The sequence below is a fragment of the Phaseolus vulgaris genome, chromosome 4 (assembly GCF_051622355.1).
Source record: "Phaseolus vulgaris cultivar YP4 chromosome 4, ASM5162235v1, whole genome shotgun sequence".
NCBI classification, from domain to species: domain Eukaryota; kingdom Viridiplantae; phylum Streptophyta; class Magnoliopsida; order Fabales; family Fabaceae; genus Phaseolus; species Phaseolus vulgaris.
Window position 1 is genome coordinate 47,530,884 of NC_143501.1, and position 20,831 is coordinate 47,551,714.

At 28.3% G+C, this 20,831-nt stretch overlaps 3 protein-coding genes across 6 annotated transcripts; 1 reads left to right on the forward strand and 2 right to left on the reverse strand.

The window, feature by feature from the left end:
* Window positions 1-7,737: 7,737 nt before the first annotated feature.
* LOC137837930 (Vacuolar protein sorting-associated protein 26) lies at window positions 7,738-12,054 on the reverse strand. Of its 4 annotated transcripts, none has more exons than XR_016520345.1 (11): window positions 11,329-12,054; window positions 11,150-11,242; window positions 10,967-11,031; window positions 10,417-10,471; window positions 9,573-9,659; window positions 9,195-9,279; window positions 8,998-9,093; window positions 8,628-8,870; window positions 8,459-8,547; window positions 8,097-8,196; window positions 7,738-7,966 (listed from the first exon to the last, which is right to left on the reverse strand). XR_016520345.1 is itself a non-coding variant. In XM_090301138.1 (11 exons), the coding sequence occupies exons 6-11, from the start codon at window positions 9,220-9,222 to the stop codon at window positions 7,922-7,924; spliced, it is 543 nt and encodes a 180-aa protein (XP_090157264.1). In that variant the 5' UTR covers window positions 9,223-9,263; window positions 9,573-9,659; window positions 10,417-10,471; window positions 10,967-11,031; window positions 11,150-11,242; window positions 11,329-12,054; the 3' UTR covers window positions 7,738-7,921. The 4 variants fall into 4 exon arrangements, 3 of the variants coding, with proteins under 3 accessions (XP_090157264.1, XP_068503214.2, XP_090157265.1); XM_090301138.1 differs by having other exon boundaries at window positions 8,628-8,812; window positions 9,195-9,263; XM_068647113.2 differs by having other exon boundaries at window positions 8,628-8,812.
* Window positions 12,055-12,081: 27 nt separating this feature from the next.
* Window positions 12,082-12,837, forward strand: LOC137837941 (uncharacterized). Its single transcript, XM_068647124.2, has one exon. The coding sequence runs from the start codon at window positions 12,082-12,084 to the stop codon at window positions 12,739-12,741; it is 660 nt and encodes a 219-aa protein (XP_068503225.2). The 3' UTR covers window positions 12,742-12,837.
* A 465-nt stretch (window positions 12,838-13,302) lies between these two features.
* LOC137837936 (phosphoethanolamine N-methyltransferase) lies at window positions 13,303-19,508 on the reverse strand. Its single transcript, XM_068647118.2, has 12 exons — window positions 19,391-19,508; window positions 19,073-19,197; window positions 16,584-16,721; window positions 15,987-16,124; window positions 15,550-15,693; window positions 15,312-15,422; window positions 15,098-15,239; window positions 14,729-15,009; window positions 14,449-14,610; window positions 14,176-14,229; window positions 13,999-14,073; window positions 13,303-13,572 (listed from the first exon to the last, which is right to left on the reverse strand). The coding sequence occupies exons 1-12, from the start codon at window positions 19,413-19,415 to the stop codon at window positions 13,474-13,476; spliced, it is 1,494 nt and encodes a 497-aa protein (XP_068503219.2). The 5' UTR covers window positions 19,416-19,508; the 3' UTR covers window positions 13,303-13,473.
* Between the last annotated feature and the right edge of the window lie 1,323 nt (window positions 19,509-20,831).

A 20,831-nucleotide genomic window follows, 5' to 3' on the forward strand; every position in this document is an offset into this window, starting at 1 on the left:
GTGAGCTAAAATAAAACGCTCGTGTACATGTTCGAATCATTTAATCTGGACCGTTGGATTAAATTAGATTCGGTTTATTTATGCTATGTTGGTTCATATTGATTGACCGGTCGAACCGATGAGTAAGACACTCATGTCCATGTGAGCTAATTGAAGTCAAATCAATCTCATAGATAAAAAAAAAATCACTTACATATTTTATTTTATAAACTTTATTACTTAAGTTTTTTCCTAATATATGTTATTATCACATTTTAAATATTTTAACATAATAAAGTGTTGAGGTATTCTTAAAAATATATCATCTTTTACTAACGGAAACAAACATAGACGTTCATAGATTTTATTTTCATATATTTGTGTTTACATTTTTTTTTTATTATTAATATTTTTAAAGTCATGATATTATTATAACAATAAAAAAAATTATTTAATATTTTATATTCATTAATAATTTATAATTTAATGGAACAAATAAATAAAACAAAATGAAATAATGATAAATTTTATAAATAAAAAAAAACAAAGAGGAATAAAAGACCAAGAAGAAAGTCCGAACATCTTATGTGATGAATAATAATATAACCACAAAATGGAAAACAAAATAAATGATAAAATATGTGATGAAAATAACAAATTTAACGGTAAAATATGTGAATAAGATTGAATGATGAAATTTATAAAATAATAATAGTATTAATTAAATGGTAAGATATGATATTAAAATAGAGTCAACCTTTCAACCTTCACTATTATTTATCAATCATCCTATTGGTGATGGGTGGATTTTTTTATAGAATTTAAATTGTTATATTTTCATAAGTTTGTTGATCATGATGGGTGAATATTTTTTTTATGTAAAATTTAAACTGTTATATTTTTCTAAGTTTGTTGATCATGTTTAATTTCACGTTTGTTTATACACACAATGATTTAAATCAATCTCGAAGTGGTTAGTATGATAAATGAGTTCCATTGACAAGTGGTGATAGGGAAGAGGGCTCATAGAGTTGGTTGGTGGGGGATTGACCGCTCCCATAAGTAGTATAAATAAGCATTGTTATATTGTTATATAAGAGTAAAGTACGTTTTATCAACATATTATTTACTCTAATTCAAAACACTTACTTGATTGTTAGAAAACTTTTGCAATTTCACTCTCGACTGAGCACGAGAGAACAATTACAAGAAAGAAGGTGAAGGAGGAATAACAAAGAGAGAAGGAGGAACAACCAAGAGACGAAAGAATAATTACAAGAAGAAAGGTGGAGGGGGAGTAATCGAGAGACAAGAAAACAATTACGAAAAAAAGGTGAAGAAGGAGGGACCAATAGACCAGAGAGCCATTATCAAAAAAAAAAAAAAAAACTTAGGGATGAGACATAATTGTTTAAAACGAGATACATTACAATTTTTATTTTCTCCTTAAAATAATACTGCTAAAATTTTAAGAATTATTATTGTTCTATTGTATTTATTTTTATGAGATATAACTATTTGTGTTAAGTAATTGAATAAATACTTCCAATAAATAAAAATATGATGTGTAATTATTCTCCAAATTTAAAATTGTCTAAAGTTTTAGTTAGTAATTGATATTTTACCAATGAAAAGTTATTAACCGATAAGGAATAAACGAAAGTCAATAGTAAAAATAAAAACAGAAGAGAGGACATATTATTTCTCATGAACAAAATTACAATCTTAATACTAAAAAGAATGTCTATAAAAATTATTCAACTCTTAAATGTGAATATTTTAATTTTACACACAAAGTTAAATAGAAAATAGTGTTAATAATGGATCAGAGGTATCAATTAAAGACTCATTAAATTATAAACCGTAAAATCTCTCACAACATTGTAAATAAAGGCTTCATTTATAGTTAAAATAAATCACATCTACTATGATTTCTTAAAAGGATCAGACTTATAAAGAAAAATAAGTATTTTTTATTCTCTTAATAAATTAAATTTATTATTTTTAATTTTATTAGAAATTTAACATCGATTAGAATTGAAAATAATTCATCATATATAAATTAGTGCAAATCTCGTGAGTGATTTTATGAGGTTGAGTTATAAGTTCACTTAATAAATTTTAAAATTAATTTTTTTTTTCCTTTTTATAACTTTAAAAAACAATTTCTCTATTTTAAATAACTTTAACCAGCTTAATTTGACACGTGTCTCTCGTCCTTCTCTCTATAATATATATATATATATATATATATATATATATATATATATATATATTAATTAAGCAGTGTCCTTTATTTTCTGACTTTGGACTCACATGTTTGGATATTAATTAATGTTTTATTCATAAAAAAAAAATTCTATTATTTTCATGGCTAAACGTTTCACGAGGAAAAGTTGATGGATTCGATTTGTCTGTGGGTTGTACTAATAATACATATAATATTTAATATATAATATGAATAACATTAAAAAACTTTGTATATTTCAACTATTATTTGGTTGGTCAATGTTATTTTTTAACTATTCATGCAAAAATTAGTTTAATATAATTTTTCTTTTCTTGGAATCTAGTTTCCTATACTTTAATCATCACAATCATCTTAAGTCATTATCTGCTTTCTGTTGCCAATAATAAAAAGGAAAAAGCAGCTTTTACAATAGGTTTTGAAATTAAAAATAATCTCTATTAATCCAAAACCAAGTTAAAAATCATAGTATTATTTTTTGTCTTATTGGGATTTTTTACCAACATGTTAATTATAAATTAATTGAACAAATTTCTACAAATGACATATTTTTCTTGAGATTTTCTGTATTTGGAAAGTTTTATTGTATAGAGATTTAATTACGAACTTGTTAAATCCCTTTAGCTTTGAAATTTTTCAATAAGTTCTATTAATTTAACCTACAACAATAAATTTATAAGTGTACTAACACACTTAATGATGACCAAGTAAATCTTTTGTAAACAATAGAATCTCTTTAGTTAACTACAACAATTGTAAATGTTCAAATAATCAATTACACACTTTTAATATACTATTTGTTGATAATTAATTTTTTAATTATCATATTACAAGATATATTTTAATTATATTATACTTCCTCATATTTATTTATTTATATATATATGTGTGTGAAAAATAAAATAAAATATGAAGGTTTGAGCAAGTAGTAACAAATTCTTTGACATATGAAGATTGAAGTGTTGTGTAAATTTAAAAAATTTATTTAAACTTATGTTCAATCTATTTTGTCTTTGTCTTAGATAACTTAATTAAGTATTTTTAGCTTCAATCATGACTTAGATAAACCCTTATTCTTATCTTTCTTTTAAATGGTATATTCTTTAAATATTATATTTGTATACAAAATTTAATTATATTGTAACTTAGACTTATACTAATTAGCAAATAGATTTAGAAGTAGGAATAATAACAAATCTTCACCATTATTTTGGAGAATCAAAACAATATACTCAAATTAAGTATAATCTTAATATCTAATTTTAATACAAAATGACTAGATTCATTAACCACGCGTCGTAAGATAATGTGAGTTTCTCTGTTGGAGAAACTACAACAATCAGAGATTAAGACATCTCATAATATATAAGTGGACTTTAAGCCTAACTTAACTCCATAAAACCGGCTCATAAGGTAAGGTTTGCACCCACTTATATATAATGAAATGTCCTCATCTCTAGTCGATGTGGGATCTCCAACACACCCCTCACGCCGAGGCTACCAACTCGTGCGTGGAGATATATGTTATGGGTGGTCCGATAGCAGGTGACCTGATAAACCCAACAAATTCTCACTATGATAGACTCGAAAATACCATATAAAAAAATGATAAAAAAACATCTCTTCTTCTTACTATTTTTTATCATTTTCTTATAATATTTATCATATATCTTAACAAAAATTTGTTAGAATTATCTTAAACAAAATATATTGAATAAATATATTATCCACAATCATGAAACAATAAAGTTTATGTTATCCAATGAAGAAACATGAAAAACAGTAAATCTAATAACAAAAATTGAAAAAGTTATTTGTCACTAAATATCCTCATACATCATTGTTTCTAAAAGAAGAAAAAAAAAAGTGAAGAAAGAAGCATGTGCATAAGGAAAAGTGGGGACAAATAAGAGGGAGCATGTGATTAATGAGTCTATTTGTCACGAAATGTGAACGTTCTTGGTCCCCACGTGCAAATAATATTATAATGATATTTTTATTTAATAATTATAACAAATATGTTGGTGTCTCTATTATTAATTACTATTATTATTAATAAACAACACATGCTTGTAACCAGCGTTAGATTTTTATTATAGTAAAATAATACAAATTTTAAAATATACAAAATATATTATTTTCTAAAAACTAGAGTTGATAGTGATAAGTACCTAATTGAAATATCTAATTAAATATTTATAAATATATGTCTCTCATATAACATTTCAAAATATTTTCTCTTATTAAGGATTTTAATATTTATATAATTGAATATTACGAAGTAGACTTTAAGTCTAAGTCAACCCCATAAAACTAGTTCAAAATGACTCTGATACCATATTACGAAGTGAACTTTAAGTCTGACTCAACCCCATAAAACCGGTTCATGGGGTGAGGTTTGCACCCACTTAGATACAATGAAATGTTTTAATCTCTAGTCGATGTGGGATCTCCAACACTGAAAACAACTATCTAACAAAATATAATTTTTTTCATCAGCACATAGTTGAGCTTTATTTTATCCGCAAAGTCACTTATTTTCGTATAAATATATACAAACATCACAGATAAATAAACACATAAACACCACAGACAAAAGGTTAAACTAACTATTTTTAAACTTCTAGTATAAATAAAACTTCAATTAACATTTGCAAATTCATCGATGTTCATATAAGTATGCAGAAAAATCAAATGTCTATAAATTTTATAATCAATATTTCTCATGTAAGACTTCTACTGACCAACATACTCAGACACTTGACTTTATTTTTGGAAGACTTGTGCATTAACTTAACCGCAAAGATTTGCACCTGTAATACTATCTCATTGTGAATCCACACAACTATGTGCATAAAAATCTCAATATCTCGCATCATCTCATATGCTAGGGTTAATCCACATGAATATAAAAGACTGAGTTCTTTTTCACACCCTAGATAGAATCATATGAACCTTATTCGACTCTCACCACCTGAATAACTTCATCTATATGATTACATTATATCAGTAGAGTCAGAATACCTCATTTTAGACGTATTACTAGTCAATAAACGTCCTAACAATCTCAACACAATATTTTATTTCCTTAAAATAATTTCAACTTCAGAATTTACATCTAACATTATACAAAATCACACAATTTAATCATACCAAAACTTAGAAAGCAAATAACTCAAAAATTTATATAAACATATAAAACAAAAGATAATTCAATTAAATATATAATTAAAATTTTCATATAAATTAATAAAACAAAAACACAAAAGAAAATCTTAAAATTTAAGTTTTTTTGATTATTTTTAGCTTAAGCGAAAATAATCTCGTTTTAGCAAAAATAGACCTTGCTTGAGCAAAAATCAACTCAAGAGCACTCCCAAAATTCATCACATTTTGGCTTGTGCGATAACCCTTATCGCTTGAGCCAACAAGAAGATGATCAAGGACTCACATGACCATTCACACTATGAGAAGTCATCTCAACTTTCAAGTGAAGACCCCACCAAGGATATAGCCGACCTCACCAGAAGAAGAAATGGGCAAAGGCCAGAACATCAAATGTTCTTCCTGCTAGTCTTCTTAAGAATTAAACAAGTTGTAAATAAATCGGGTTCACTCTAGGGGTCCAAATAGCAAGATAGGCTAGATTAGGTTCATATAGCATAATAGGGGAGGTGTGCTTATCACTTTAGCTTGTTTTTTTACCTAGTTTCTAGAAGAACAAGCCTAAGGTGTGGTTTTGACTTAGTCAAACCTTAAAGGCAACCCCATTTTTAGGTTTCCGACAGAAATTCATAACTTCATTCACCCTTTTACATAATCCATTAATCATGATATTGTAGCTGTAAATATTAGGAGTTACTCCAATTTGGGTCATAACATTAAATACATATTTCACATTTTCTACTTCATTAACTAAGTAATACCCATCCATTAATGTGTTAAGGGTAACAATACAAGGTTTCACACAAGCTCTTAACATCATAGCTAACACATTCTAGGCTTGTTTTATCCTTCCTTCTTTAGATAAGGCATCAATCAGTATACTAATGGTATAAGCATCTCCATGGAAAGTTAAAATATTTCAGGTATAGAAGACTTATTTTTTGGAGTAATGTTGGTTGAAATGGTAAAAGTGACTATTCTTAATTTTGAAGTCTATAAAAAAGCTTAAAAAATAAGGTTCGTTCTCAACACTATGCGTTTTCTTGCTTTCTCTCTTCGTCTGTTGGTTTCTGTTCTTTCTATTCTTCATCCTTAATATCACTTTGTTGTGCTTTACGTTTTCTGTTTTCAATGCTTTCTATGTGTTTGTTAATTCATCACTACGAATGTGCTGTGATTTGTGTTTTCTGTTTTTTATGCTTTCTATGTGTTTGTTTTAAGGTGAGGAAGAAAGTGAAATTCCATGTGAGAGAGACTGGTTAGTAGTGAGGCGCATGTTTGACCAGGTCCAAAAACCTATGCTTCCACGTCTAGCCCGCCCTGCATAAGGTCAGCCCGCGTACAATGTTTTATTTTTAGAAATTCAATACAAATATTTGTTACTGAAAAATTAAATAAAAAGAAATTCAATCAAAATATTTGTTACTTTTTCATTGTTATTTAAAAATTGGAGCATTAGTACATCCCTCATCCACAATACCAAACTAATCAAAACAAAATTAAACAGATCACATCAATAAAACCAGACAGTTTTAAAGTTAAATATAATCAATTTTGAATTATTCAGCATAATCAAAATTAGCTAAGGTTTATTGTCCAAAATGGATTTTTTAAGCTGTAAGATTTGTTAAATTTGTTATTAAAAGATTGGTTATAAATAATAAGTAACCTCATATAATATTAAACTCTCCATCTTATATAAGAAAAATTATTATAAATTATAAAAGAGTTATCCTTAGAAATGAAAATCACAAATATATAAGTAAATTTGGAATAGTTTTCAGTATAAAAACTAATAAAAATTATAAAAAAATATTACTAAACTCAAACATTCAATTACATGGTACAATAAAATTATAGTGTTAATTTTTATTGAGAGTACGGTTTCTCACAACATGTTCGATATACTATATTAATCTACCAGTTTTCCTTGCACGGCATAAACGTTATTCAATTCAAATAATATAATTAAAATATGTTCATTATTTAATAATATTTTTCTATTATATTAAATAAAAATAAAGACATGTGATTTTAAAATTCAGGAGAGAATTACATAAAGAAAGCATCAAAATAAAAAATTATCTTTATTAATATAGTACATTAAAATTTAAAGTAGAGTTGAAGAAGATAACAACAATAACATTTAGCTTATAAATAAATAAATAAAACAGATATCTTTAGTTTAATATAAAATATATTCACTTTTAAATTTTAAAAATTTAGTAAAAAAAAACAAAACTTGGTCCCTCCCTCACTAGTTATCTAGATTCACCTGTGATTTTTAAAATTACTGGAACTTTTTATCAAAATGAATAGTTTAGTTTCTATATGAGAGATGAAGATTTATTTCAATGCAATACTTCTGTAAAACACATTGAAATGTTGGAAACGTAAATTTTGAATTACATTACATCAAACTTGAAATAACCAAATATTTAAAATGTTACTTGAGTAAAGCAATGTTAGATATCTATTCACAAATTGAAATCAAGTCATATTTTCAGAAACTATACAAAAAAAATCTTCTTACTTTGCCCTAACCAACTCAAGTGGTAATGTTTCCATTGCCAGCTGAAAGTTCACAAAAAGGAAATTGTTAGTCAGAAACATGTGTTTGGTAGCATAAAATAAAAATGATACTTCAAAGTGAAGATTCATAAAATGATCACAAATCTAACAAGGGAGGGACCTGTGCACCTACCCAGAGTCTTGGAGTTTTGGGGTCAGATTTCTTATGCAATTTACTCAGCTCTGACTGAAAGCTTATAACAATTGCAACTTTGAACTCAATTGAGAAGGGACTGCACCAAAGTGATAGCATAAACATCAAGTTCAATTGATTCAGTATTGCCATAAACATGAGTTTTTACAAGCACAAAGTAATTCATGAGAAGATATTTATGAAGTGAAAAGTGCTCAACAAGAAAAAGTTAGAAGCACATTGGAGAAGAATAATCATGTTGATGTCTATGTATTCATGTGTGAATGTGTTCAGTTTTGGATGTAATGTGACATAACTCTTGTGAAATAAATTGGAGGAGAATCATGATGAAAAGCACATACCCAGCTAAGATTGTTGGACAGGTCACAAGACGTGGTAGTATTACATAAATAGGCAGACTCAAATGTCGGCATACATCTCCATCTGCTATCTGCTAATAAATAAAAATACAATTGACAGCTTATTTTGAAATGACATGCTCTAATACGATACAAATCCAACATCACTTGCCTGTGTTGTTTGAATCAGAGAGGTTTCAGTCACAATTTTCTCCCCAAGAAGAATTGATTCGACTCGAAACAACTGAATGTCAATTGACTGAATTGGAACTGCAGAAGCTTCTACAGTTAACTCACCACTGATAGGACCAGACAAAGAACACTGAGTTGAGATTTTTCCTGTCACCCGAAATCCACCTATTCAAACATATCATTGTTGCATTGCATGAGCCACACTCTCATTGATCTTTATAACCTATTCAAGTCCTCTATAGTGAGTTACAACTTGTGATGTGAGATATTAAGGCATAACAATTGTGCGATTTTTGTTTTATTTCTGTCTGTCTTTTCATGAGACCGGAATTGAAGGTAAATGGACATACCAGATTTTATTTCAGGAAGTAGAGGATGCCTTTGAGTGTCTTGAGTGATGTAAAAGATTACCATCTCTGGAGAAAGTGGTCTTTGTAGAAGATCAGCTGAAGTTTTTTTCCACAAAAAAGAGACTGGTAGTTTAGTACTTCTATTCATTCACATACAAAAAATAAAGAATATAGATTTGGGCCAAACAGAATCTTACCTTTATCACTTTCAACAATGAACTCCATTGTTGCTGATAATGATTTATGCAAGTATCCACGAGGTATATCTACAGTCACCAAATACTATAGAGGCTATCAATCACCAACCTAATAAATTATGCAAAATAAAAAATAAAAAAGGAATAGGAATGAAAAATGATGTTATTGCGATCCTTTGACAATGCAAAACTTTATACCACCAGTGAACTATAAGGTCTCACCAAATCTTGTTACCTTATGTGGCTCTTTCATGTTCAGTGACAGTGTAAGTGTATAATGAAAAGAATTTACACTGGCAGCAGATTAATTTTAGACTCTTCAGTAGATGTCAAGAAATGAAAAAATATATAAACAAAGCACTTCCTAGAAAATTTTACCTGGATGCTTATATTTGCACCATGGAACGTCTCATAAAATCTTTCTAAATTTTTGTCCTGCTGTCGCAGATTGAGTGAAAATGGTAACTGGCATAAAGATTGCAAAACTTACAATGAGTATTAACATGAGAAAATAGGTCACATAAACCAAGTATTAAATTGAGAACTTCATCAATAAGTATCTAAGCTTTGCACACATGCAGAGTACATTATTCAAATATTTCAGAAATTCAAATTAGTTAAGTGGCCAAGTATCATACTTTTAGCAAAGCTATGAAATCATATCCAGAGTATTCCAGACCACTTAACAGCATATAAACACATAAATGAGAACAGGAAGAAAATACGAAGAATGAACTAGTTGCAGATTCAAAAAATGAAATGTTTACAAACTTATTAAAACTGAATCACATTTTACATGCTATATCACATACTAATAACACTTTAGTGCTCCTCTCCTTCAAATTTAAATTCCATTGCTTTAACCAAGATGAATTTTGATGAGAAAAGACACATTTGATCTACCAAATATAATGTATGAAACAAATTTTAAAGCAGATGACTCAGATAATGATTTGAAGGGAAATTCACCATAAATAAGCATAATCCTCTATGAGAATCACAAGCCAGTAATATTTGTTTTTCAGATTATTTTCTTATTTAGAAGCTTTAATGATATAACTACAAAACAAACATGAAAAAAATCCAATTTGAGTAGCTCAATCTTGTTTCCAGTAGACCACAGATGATAAATGCAAGAAATAAATTGTAGCCAAGTAAGTAACTAAACAAAATAAAAGTGCTTTGAATAGGAACTTCCATTCATTTGCTATGGATACACTACCTCTGATGTACCCAAACCAATCTTTCCAGAAGATTTAACCTCAATGGTCCTGTTCCTGTTAGAAGCCAATCACAAGAATCAAGCACAGTTGTACTAATGTGAGCAAAAGAATTTGGAAACATGTGAAGGAATTATTTCAGATTTTTTTCTCAAACACCAATAATGGCCTTATTAGCTCAATTTAGCTATAGAGCATCCTAAATGAAAGTGATGGGTCAAAGGTACAATTACACTTTTACCATGAAAACAAAATCAAATGATCCAGCATACATTCATGAAGGTTTTACCCAGTGCAGATAGATTGACATCTACTATAGGTGAATTATAGCTAGGGTAAGGAGAATAGATTAAATCCCATTAAAAACTGAGATTGATCTTACAAAAATGCTTGAGTTATCCATAGAACATGTAGTTATAATATAAGGATAACTATCATGGTTTACTTATCCAAATTATAAATATATAAAGGCCAAAATTCTTTAAAAATGGAACAAAAATCATAATTATTAATTTCCCTGTGAATGCACACCAATTATTTTTGAAAACTTACACAATTGGGATAGGCTTAATAACGCCATAGAAGGATTCAACAACCCCAGCTGATCCTCCACGAACCTTCAACATGGCATCAAAACATGTTTCAAAATGAAAGGTACCCAATGAGAAAGGAGTGATTTTGAGCATAAAGTTGACATATTTTGGCCATTTTGTGAGGGATGAAACAAGAGGGTACCTGCAATGCGACGGATCCTTTGAGAGTGAGGCGAATTCCATAGTGGGAAATTGAAGACTGAGTTTTGACAACGATTTTGCCTTCGAGAGCTTCCTGGAAAATGAAATGATGAACCATGTTTATAGAGAGAGAGAGAGAGAAAAGAGAGAAATGAGAGAAAAGAGAGATTAAGGTTTTACCGAAGGTCGATAGATACGATTGGAACGAGAGAGCTTGAGTTCCACGGACATGGCTGCCCTTCTCACTCACTACCTTTAACAGTTTTGCTTTTTAAGTAATGATACTATTTATTTAATGTTGTTATATATATATATATATATCTATTGTAAGTTTTTAATATAAATGTTCAATTCACCATTCAAGTTGTATTATAGTGAAGTAAATAATGAAATTATTCATTATGGCATGAGATTAAGGTTTAACTCTACAATTCACTAAAAAGAGTCAACCTTATTAATATATGCATTTAAATTAAAAAAAACAATTGTGTGAAGTTAAAAACTCTACCTAAGTTTTTTACAGTACATCTTCCAATGCCCAATTTTCCTTCTTCTCTTTCACTCTCATTCTCACTCTCAGACCCCATTTTTGAAGATGACACTGTTCTTCAATAATGTTACAAGAAGAATGTTAAGGTTTTCTCTTACTTCTTCTGTCCCCCATTTTCCTCCTTCTCTTCCAAACCCTTATTATCTCCTTCACTCTCATTCTCACTCTCAGACCCCATCACTTGAAGATGACTCTGTTTCCCAATTCAATCGCTTCCTTCGTATGCACCCTATTCCTCCCATCTTCGAATTTGGAAAGATTTTGGGATCCCTTGTGAAAATGAAAAACTACTCCACTGCTATTTCGCTTTTTAAGCAAATGGAGCTCAAGGGAATTCACGGTGACTTAATGAAGTAGAAAATGCAAAATATTTATTCAATTCTATGATCCAAATGGGAGTAACCCCTGGTATTTACAGTTACAATATTATGATTAATGGATTATGTAAAAGTAGAAGGGTGGACGAGGCCATGAATCTCTTTCAGGAAATGCATAGGAGGAATATAGTTCCAAATACAGTGACTTGCAATTCTCTTATTGATGGTTTATGCAAATCTGGGAGAATCTCTGATGTTTGGGATCTGATTGAGGACATGCATGATAGAAATCAACAACCAGATCTATTCACTTACAATACCTTATTGGACACTTTATGCAAAAACCATCATGTAGACAAGGCAATTGAATTAGTCAGTAAAATGACAGAGAAGGGAATTCGGCCGAACATATACACTTTTACGATACTTATTGATGGAATGTGTAAAGTGGATAGAATTGAGAATGCCCGAGAGATTTTTCAAAATGTGTTGATTAAAGGCTACTGTGTCGATGTACACACATATAGTGCTATGATCAATGGTTTATGTAAAAAGGGTTTACTTGATGAGGCATTGACCTTGTGGTGCATGATGGAAGACAATGGTTGCATGTTCGATGCTATAACTTTTGAAATAATGATTTGTGCACTCCTTGAAAGGGATGAGACTGATAAGGCAGAGAAATTTCTTCGGGAAATGGGCACTAGAGGCTTGTTGAAATCATAAGTAGAGATAGAGTCTTTTACTGAGTATGGATAGACCAGTAGGTGTGGTAGAAGTGATTGGAAAAAGGAGTTACTTTGTTGGTTGTTCTGCTGTTGACACTCATACTCATATTGGGAGAAGGTTTCAATTAAGAAAATCAATGATGTTTTTGAGCATGTGTCGGATGCCTCACAGGATCCTAATATAAATCAAACTCCTTTGTTTGCTTCACATCCAGATATAGTTGAAATTAAGCATGTAGTGAAAGAAAATATTTTTCGTAATTATTAATATAGATGTTTATTTTACTGCATGAGTTTTAAATGGATGCTATTATTTAGTGTGTTTTTTCATCGATCAAATTTATTTTTTATTGGAAACAGTTTTGTTAGAGCTTATTAGAAACATACAGACAGTAAAACTTTTCCCTAAAAGATGGACTAACATGTTGTTGATTAGATTTTTCAGTAAGACAGTGAAATTCACCTGTTGCTTCAAGTGCTTCAGAAGCTAACCAAACTGGTTTATTTTTTTAACCTAGTTTCAACTTTTCAATCCACAATTTCAAAAGTAGAAAGATAGTTACTAGAAGCAGGTAATGAAATATATTTGCAGCATGGAAACCATAATCAGTCAAGAACATTTTATGGTTTATGTTGTGCTAGAGTGCACAAACATTCTTTTCTCAAAACATATAAATAACAACAGAATATATAGGCATAACAAAATAAGAGATATGATGAGAATGAAGCATCATTTTTTCTTGGCAATGAACAAGCCCCATATTTGTTCACCATCTGCACCCCTCATCTGCTTGGCCTTCCATCTTTCACTAATTTTATTGTAGTCTTCCTGAAACCAAGTATTTCCACCAATCAATGAATGAATGCTCTGAAAATAAAACTTACAATTACAATAAAAGAAATGTCACCAATGTTGACATTCTCTTTTCATTAACATCTCTTCTTTGGATTGAAGTTTATGTGAACCTCATGGAATTGGACTCACATTTAGTGGGAGCAACAAGTTGTACATTTAGAAATCTGTGTTGTATGTAAGATTCTTATTAGAAATGTGTTCTTTTAAGATATTTTCTTGTATTAGTTTTTTTTTACTTAAATATCTTTGATTGTTTTACAACCTCTAGTCAGTAAAAAATAAATGCTATTTCCTAAATCAGTCAATTTTCTTAATGAATGAATTAGTTAAAAGAGTTTTGCATATAGGAATGGGTCCTAAATAACATATAAAATGTTTAAAACATAAAAAAAAAACCACCTTGGAGAAATCATCAATGAAATCATCCTTCTTGCTCTCAAGATCATTTAACTCCTGTTGTAGTGTTTTCATGAACTGAAACACACAAGTATTCAAGTTAAACAAATTCTAGTATTATCATAGGTAAAATATACTAGTTGTCAATGAAGCAAATCATTATCATTGGTTCTGACATACCAAATTAGATTGATCCATGGCAATGACATCATTAAATCCAGCAAATTCGAGCATCTGTGCATGATTTAGAATAGAAGAAGCATGTCATGTACAAGAAATATCAACATGAATAATAAATTATATGCAATTTCACCAGAATATGAGTTTTATCTTGATAATTTGTATAATAAAAGTTTATATTCAAGGTTAATGTAGATTCTCTAAGAAAACAGAAAGAAATTTTGTCCATAATTTCAGTTGGGATAAAGAAGCCAAATGATGTTGTGATCATACCTGAGAATATGTTTTCATCTCATGGATATAGTATCCTCCCTTTTGTATGTAGTTAGCATATCCTACTGATAGACTTCCCACACTTTTGCAGTAATCAGTTATTAGAAGTGTACCTCCAGGCTTCAACCATTTGTAAAATGATCTAAACAGTGATGGTTTATCCTGTACAAATCAACAAAAATTTGCAGAAAATAAAGTTAGAAATATGAAATGAACTGAAGACACAAGAGGGTGTGGCCTTTACCAAAGAAAAATTAAAAAGGCAGAGATGGTTCCTTACTTTGATGTGTAGCAATGTGTCACGGGAATAGATTACATCAAATGTGTTCTCAGGGTATGATTTTTTAGTACAATCGGCACATTCAAATTCTACTGAGCATTTGAGTCCAATTACACGTTCAATGGCAAGAGAAATCATGTTTATGGAGAGGTCAATGCCAACTACCTCAACATCAAAATTTTCAGCCATGTAAATGTCACCTCCCCCAGTTCCACAACCAACATCCAAAACTTTTTGGCCTGCTTTTAGTCCCAACTTTGCCACAAATTCCTTTGTTGTTTCTGCAAAGACCAATAATAAGCACTTTCAATTCAGAAACATACCAATAATGTATTGCATAAGAAAATATATGAAAGTGACAAAGCATACCAAGTCCTCCTGTGCTCACAAAGCCTTGGCCAAAAACAGTCTCATAGAGTAAAATATCCTTGTGATTATACTCAACACTATCTAAGAACCGCTGGAACCCCCTATCATCTTCTGATCTCACTTTTTGCCATATCCAGCAAATCTGCATGACATGTTTACTATTTTAATCAGATATTTTCAACCAGTTGAATAAACTAAAATAAGATATTGTTACCTGGTTTTGATTCTTCTTGTTTCGTACATAAGCTCCAATGCATTTACATCCAATAAGCGAAAGTTCAAAGGAATTCCCTCTGTCATCACTCTTATGACACTCTTTAAACACCTACATGAAAATAATAAATGTTAGGATATTTTACCTAGTTTACTTAAAAAAAATTATTTGTAGTGATGCAATGCATTAGTGTTAATAAAAATATAATGATTGCATAGTAATTAGAGTAAGAAGAAACCTTAGTGTAAAATCTTGGTTCCCTGTAGTGAGTTGGGTTGTATTTTCTCTTGGAATCTCCAGATTGGTGGAAACATGATTCTCTGAAGAATACATATCCACCTACTTTTAACCATTTCATCATCTTTCCAGCTAAATTCTCAACCTGAAATGAATAAAGGGAAAGATAAAAGCCTTACCATAGAGGGCAAAAAGAGGCAGTGACAAGGAAGCCATGTCACTATTTGTCTGTTTCTCACAGTCATGAAATTATGCAACTGCATCTTGGAAGAATGGGTTTGGTGGCATGTTAATAACAAAACAGAAGGTTTATCATGGTCATTTTCACTTGGAACCAGAACCGATTATGTCATACATCATGCTATCTTCAACATATCTAACCTGAACACAAAGCCATTGAAATTTCTATACTTTAATATTTTCCACACAAAAACTCACCTCTTTGTCGGAAAGATACATGAGTAACCAATTTGAGAAAATCAGATCAACAGATCCTTCAGAAATCTGCAAGTTTGGAGATGTAACATCAGCACACATGAACTTGACATTCTTGTGGTGCCCATTAATGTTTTCATTCTGCAGAAAAATGATGTGAAATGAAAAATTAGGATCATCATTAGTTAATATATTAAAAATACTTTAAACCTAATTCAACCTTGGAAAATTAACTTATAATACACTTATATAGTATGAAATTTTTTAATCTCTAGTTAATGTTGGATCTCCAACACACCTTCCTCACATTGAAACTGTCAACGGGACTATATATCTATCAGTGGTCTGACAGTGACCCGATAGCAAGTAACTTGATAAGCCTAAATAGACTCGAAATGACTCTGATACCATATTATATAAGAAAACTTAGATAAAAACAAATACAAGAAATATTTCTTCTCATATCCTTTATCTTTCTTTTTCTTTTTTTATCTCTTTTGTTTTTAATAATAAGGAAATCATAACATGTCTAGGACCAAATTTTTTTCATGTTGACAAACATAATTATTAATTAGTGTTCAAAGTTTGATTTGAAATTACCTTCTTTATAGCACTCTCAATGAAGTCCACAGCAAGTAACTGGCCAGCTTTCTTGGCCAATTCACCTGTGAATCTTCCAATACCTGCTCCAAGTTCTAGAACTGATTTTCCTTCATATGCTGGTAGTAAGGACAAAACCTATGTGACAAAAATAGATGATGAGTCACAAAACCATTCACTCTGAAAAGAAAAAAACAAAACAAAAGGGTACTGATAAAAGGTACAAGAAGAAATTTTCTAGCCTCTCATTTCTACTCACATAAAAAAAAGGGAAAGTGGTCCTATAATTTAGTACTTCAGACTAAGAACCATAAGAGAAAGTTAATTAAATCCTGCAAAATCCTTAAGAAAAAATAGTACATTAAAATATAAACTAATTTAATATTTATTGTTTAAATCACTTCAAACATTTAATTTTGAGTTTAAATTTTATATACTGCCAACTTAATTAAATATTTATTTATCAAGTAATTAAAAGTTATTCCAAATATGAATTTTAGAATAATTTTTACAAAAATTAACAGCTCATATTTAGTTAACTTAGTAAAGAAAAACCTTGCACTGTGAATACATTGTAATTAATTTTTTTTTATGAACTAATTAATTTTTTAATATTTTACATGATGTCACACAATAAATAACCTCTAAAATATAAATATTAAAAACTAATAATGTAGCTGTTTATATAAAGAAATTTTATAAAAACTCATTTACTCTAATGATATTTTGTAATTTTTAAATTTTAAGAACCAAAGTCAACAATTACATTGGAGTTACTCTCATAAAAATATTTGCTGATACAAAAAATAAAAAACTGTCAAGAAAATATTTAAAATGGATAATGTTTAATAAACAAATAGAAAAACAATGGTATACATATATAGTAATGAGAAAGAATCCAACTTCTCTATAAAGAAATAGTGGTGAAAAAAATTAGAGAAATGGTATATTTTTTATTAATAAATAAATTTTATTTGGATGTTAATCAAAATTTATGTAAATTTGATTCCATGATAAAGAGTAATAAAAAGAAAAAAAAATTACAACTTTTATAAAAAATCATATCAATATGTGTATCAACTATTAAACCTGAAATCTTAGTTTATGAAACTTAAAATCTCAACTTATGAAACTTTACGTTTTAACTAGATATTCCATATTTCAACCATTATCTCTAATTATTAGATAAAGAACAAAAGATTTTTTTTTATCTTATCTTATCTTTGTACTAATATCTATGTTTTTTAATGGAAAGAAACCAAAAACAATATTTGTTTTATTAAATTGATGTAGCTCTCACACACTTTATAACAGTGTGGTAATTGATGTAATGACTTATTAGTACACTTTTAGCTAATTTTTTCATAAATATTTCGATGAGAAATTTCCTCGTAAGTTAAAATTAAATTATAAAAGTTTTTTTTGAATAATTTATCTAATTTTTTTATTTAAATTGTGTAAAAACTAATTTTATCTTATAAAACTCAAATTTTTTTATTTTTTTATCACACTTATAATAAGTACTTGCAAAAAAAATATTCAAAATCTAACGTAAACCAATTACAAAGTGAAAGTAAAAATTTTAATCTTAGAAAAGTAAAAGGAAAGTTAAAAAATATAATTTTACTTTAATATTTAATTTGTAGTTTACTAAATTTTAATTTGAGAACATAAGATATAAGAGAAAAAAAGATGTTTTGTATTAGAAAAATCGGTGATTTTTGTAACGCAGTAGTTAAAGGATAAATTTGTCTCAGTAAAAGTGTTAAAGCTTATAGTATAAATGGAATGCTTATAGAATAATTAGGGGTGTAAAAGTGAATTTTATAAAAAAAAATTATATGAAGTAATAAATTTTACTCACTTAATTCCCGAGTTAAATAGTTTAAGTTAGGTTTGAAATATATTCACAAAGAACTCATCAATAATAATTTTTTTTCATATTATTTTTCATTATTTTTAATTATATAAATTGACATTTCAATTTTTTTTAAGATTAAAATGTTATTTAATAGTATTTAAATAGTTTGAATGTTTAATTTATTTATCTGTCTACTAATATAAGTTAACACTTTCATTTTAGTTACTATTTTTATAGTTTTAATCAGTGTTACATGAATCGTACTACTATACACACATAAAAGAGAAAATAAAATATATCTAAATAAATTAACGCATTTTATCAAACAACATGTAATAAGTCGAGTTTCATTAAAAAAAAATAATTAAAAATGACTTAATTTAATTTAATTTTAGCTCAATTCATAGTAAATCAACTCATGTGAGAAGAGTTAGTTACCTCACTTTCACTCTCTTAATAATAATAATTAAAGCATAAATTAACTTTAAATTAGTATATTTAAAGAATAATTAGTAGTAAATGAATTTGTTAGCAATTCAGAGACACATAAACATGTTTAACGCATAAGATGAAGAAGAAGAAGATGAAGAAGAAGGTTAATGGTGGAGAAAATGGAATCGAGACGCACTTCTGGTCTCTCTTCCTTGTCGAGATGAGAAGCGTTTGAATCCAGCATCATTGACTCAACCGATAGCTCCGTCGTGTGTTCTATCCAATAGCTTTTCTGCACGCACCGTTCATCCACACCTCCACCTGCACATTTTCCTTATAATTAAGAACAAGAACAAGATGAAGAAGATGAAGAAGAAGATGAAGAAGATGAAGAAGAAAAAGAAGATGAAGAAGAAGAAGAAGAAGATGAAGAATGAAGAATGAAGATGAAGAAAAAGAAGAAGAAGAAGAAAATGAAGAAGAAGAAAGAAGAAGAAGAATCGATGTTGATCACCTTGCACCATCGCCAACGAAGCCATCAACAAAAACTCTCTGCTATCACTTCTCTTCTTGCCCTTCCAACTTCCTCCCTATTTATACACACCAATCTTTCATCACCAACAAACGTTACTGTTTTTCTGTTTTTCTTTTTACTTTTTTATTTTTTATTTTTTATTTTTTAATTTTAAATTTTAAATTTTTAACGGAATCAATATGGGTCCCACTTTTTGCTAAACGACCTTCACGTGTTGCTATTTCTCTTCTCTCAACACTCTTCACTCGATCACTCCATTACTTTCATTTCACCCTATAATGCATTATATCATAAGTAAAATAAATTAATATCAAATTAATATTTTATAAAATATTTTACTTTAATATATATATTTTTTTTAAATAAGTTTTCGTTTATTGAAATTTCATAATCATTTTTTATTTTAACTTTAATTTAAAAACTATTTTAAAATAAATAAAAAATTATTCTTACATCAATCACATTTTCTATCAATTTTCTACTAACAGTCCCACTATAAATTAATAAACTTTTTAAGACTGTGTCTAAGACAACAATGTAACTAATTTATTTAATATTAAATATTATGAGAGCAAAATTTAGTGCAACCTCAATTTCATAAAATAGATTCAATAAGGTAAAATTTGTATTTATTAATTTATTAATATATTATAATTTTTTCATATCTTTACAATGGAATTTTTAATATTAAGAATTATAAAAATAAATATTATATACGATTTTATTTTATGTTTATAGAGAGTATTTTCATTGTTATAATATAATTTTATCTAGTTTTTTAGAATTCTTTATTAATAGATATAAATTATCTATATAATATTTTTGTTAATAAAGTTTTGGTCTAATTTCTCATAATTTTTTGTATTTTTTTTGTGCAGTGACAAATTGTGATTCTTACTTAAAGTAATCTCAAATTTTATAGTGATGTGTAACATAAATTTTTTTATAAAAAAACAAATACAAAATTAATCTAAAATCTTATGGTATGCTATGTAATATTAATTAATTTGTGGTTTTTACAAAGTTGTGTACTTGAAATGTTACAAACATGTTATTTTAAATAATGTGAAAATGACATTAAGTTATACTCAAAGATTTGATATGTTGAATCAATTAATCAAATGCAGCAATGCCATTGGAAGTGCTCCACTTGAAGTTGAAAAACTTTTTAGATTATAATAGTCATTGATGATTCATATAGAGACTTTTCGTTCTTAATTAATTTTGTTCGTTGAAAATTTAAGAATCTAACTTTTATATATTAACGTCAATTGATTCAAGTAACTGTTTAAGATTTTTGAATCTTTTGAATAAGACTCCTTCTTTATATCTTATACATAAGAGTATAAATATTTATATCTTTAAATAATTTCATTTATCTCATTTTAAATTAATTACCATCTAAAAGTTGGGTCTTAAT

Bases quoted from the DNA above. Each gene is read 5' to 3' on its own strand.
- LOC137837936 (XM_068647118.2), bottom strand. From the start codon at position 19,415: ATGGCTTCGTTGGCGATGGTGCAAG. The intron at 19,198-19,390 runs GTGATCAACATC...GAAAATGTGCAG, and splicing joins TTCGTTGGCGATGGTGCAAG to GTGGAGGTGTGGATGAACGG. The intron at 14,611-14,728 runs GTAAGGAACCAT...TGATTTGTACAG, and splicing joins ACACATTGCTACACATCAAA to GATAAACCATCACTGTTTAG.
- LOC137837930 (XM_068647113.2), bottom strand. From the start codon at position 11,379: ATGTCCGTGGAACTCAAGCTCTCTCGTTCCAATCGTATCTATCGACCT. The intron at 9,094-9,194 runs GTAAGATTCTGT...AAAAAACTTCAG, and splicing joins CATTGTTGAAAGTGATAAAG to CTGATCTTCTACAAAGACCA. The intron at 8,548-8,627 runs GCAAGTGATGTT...ATTTATTAGCAG, and splicing joins CTCTGATTCAAACAACACAG to ATAGCAGATGGAGATGTATG.
- LOC137837941 (XM_068647124.2), top strand. From the start codon at position 12,082: ATGATCCAAATGGGAGTAACCCCTGGTATTTACAGTTACAATATTATG.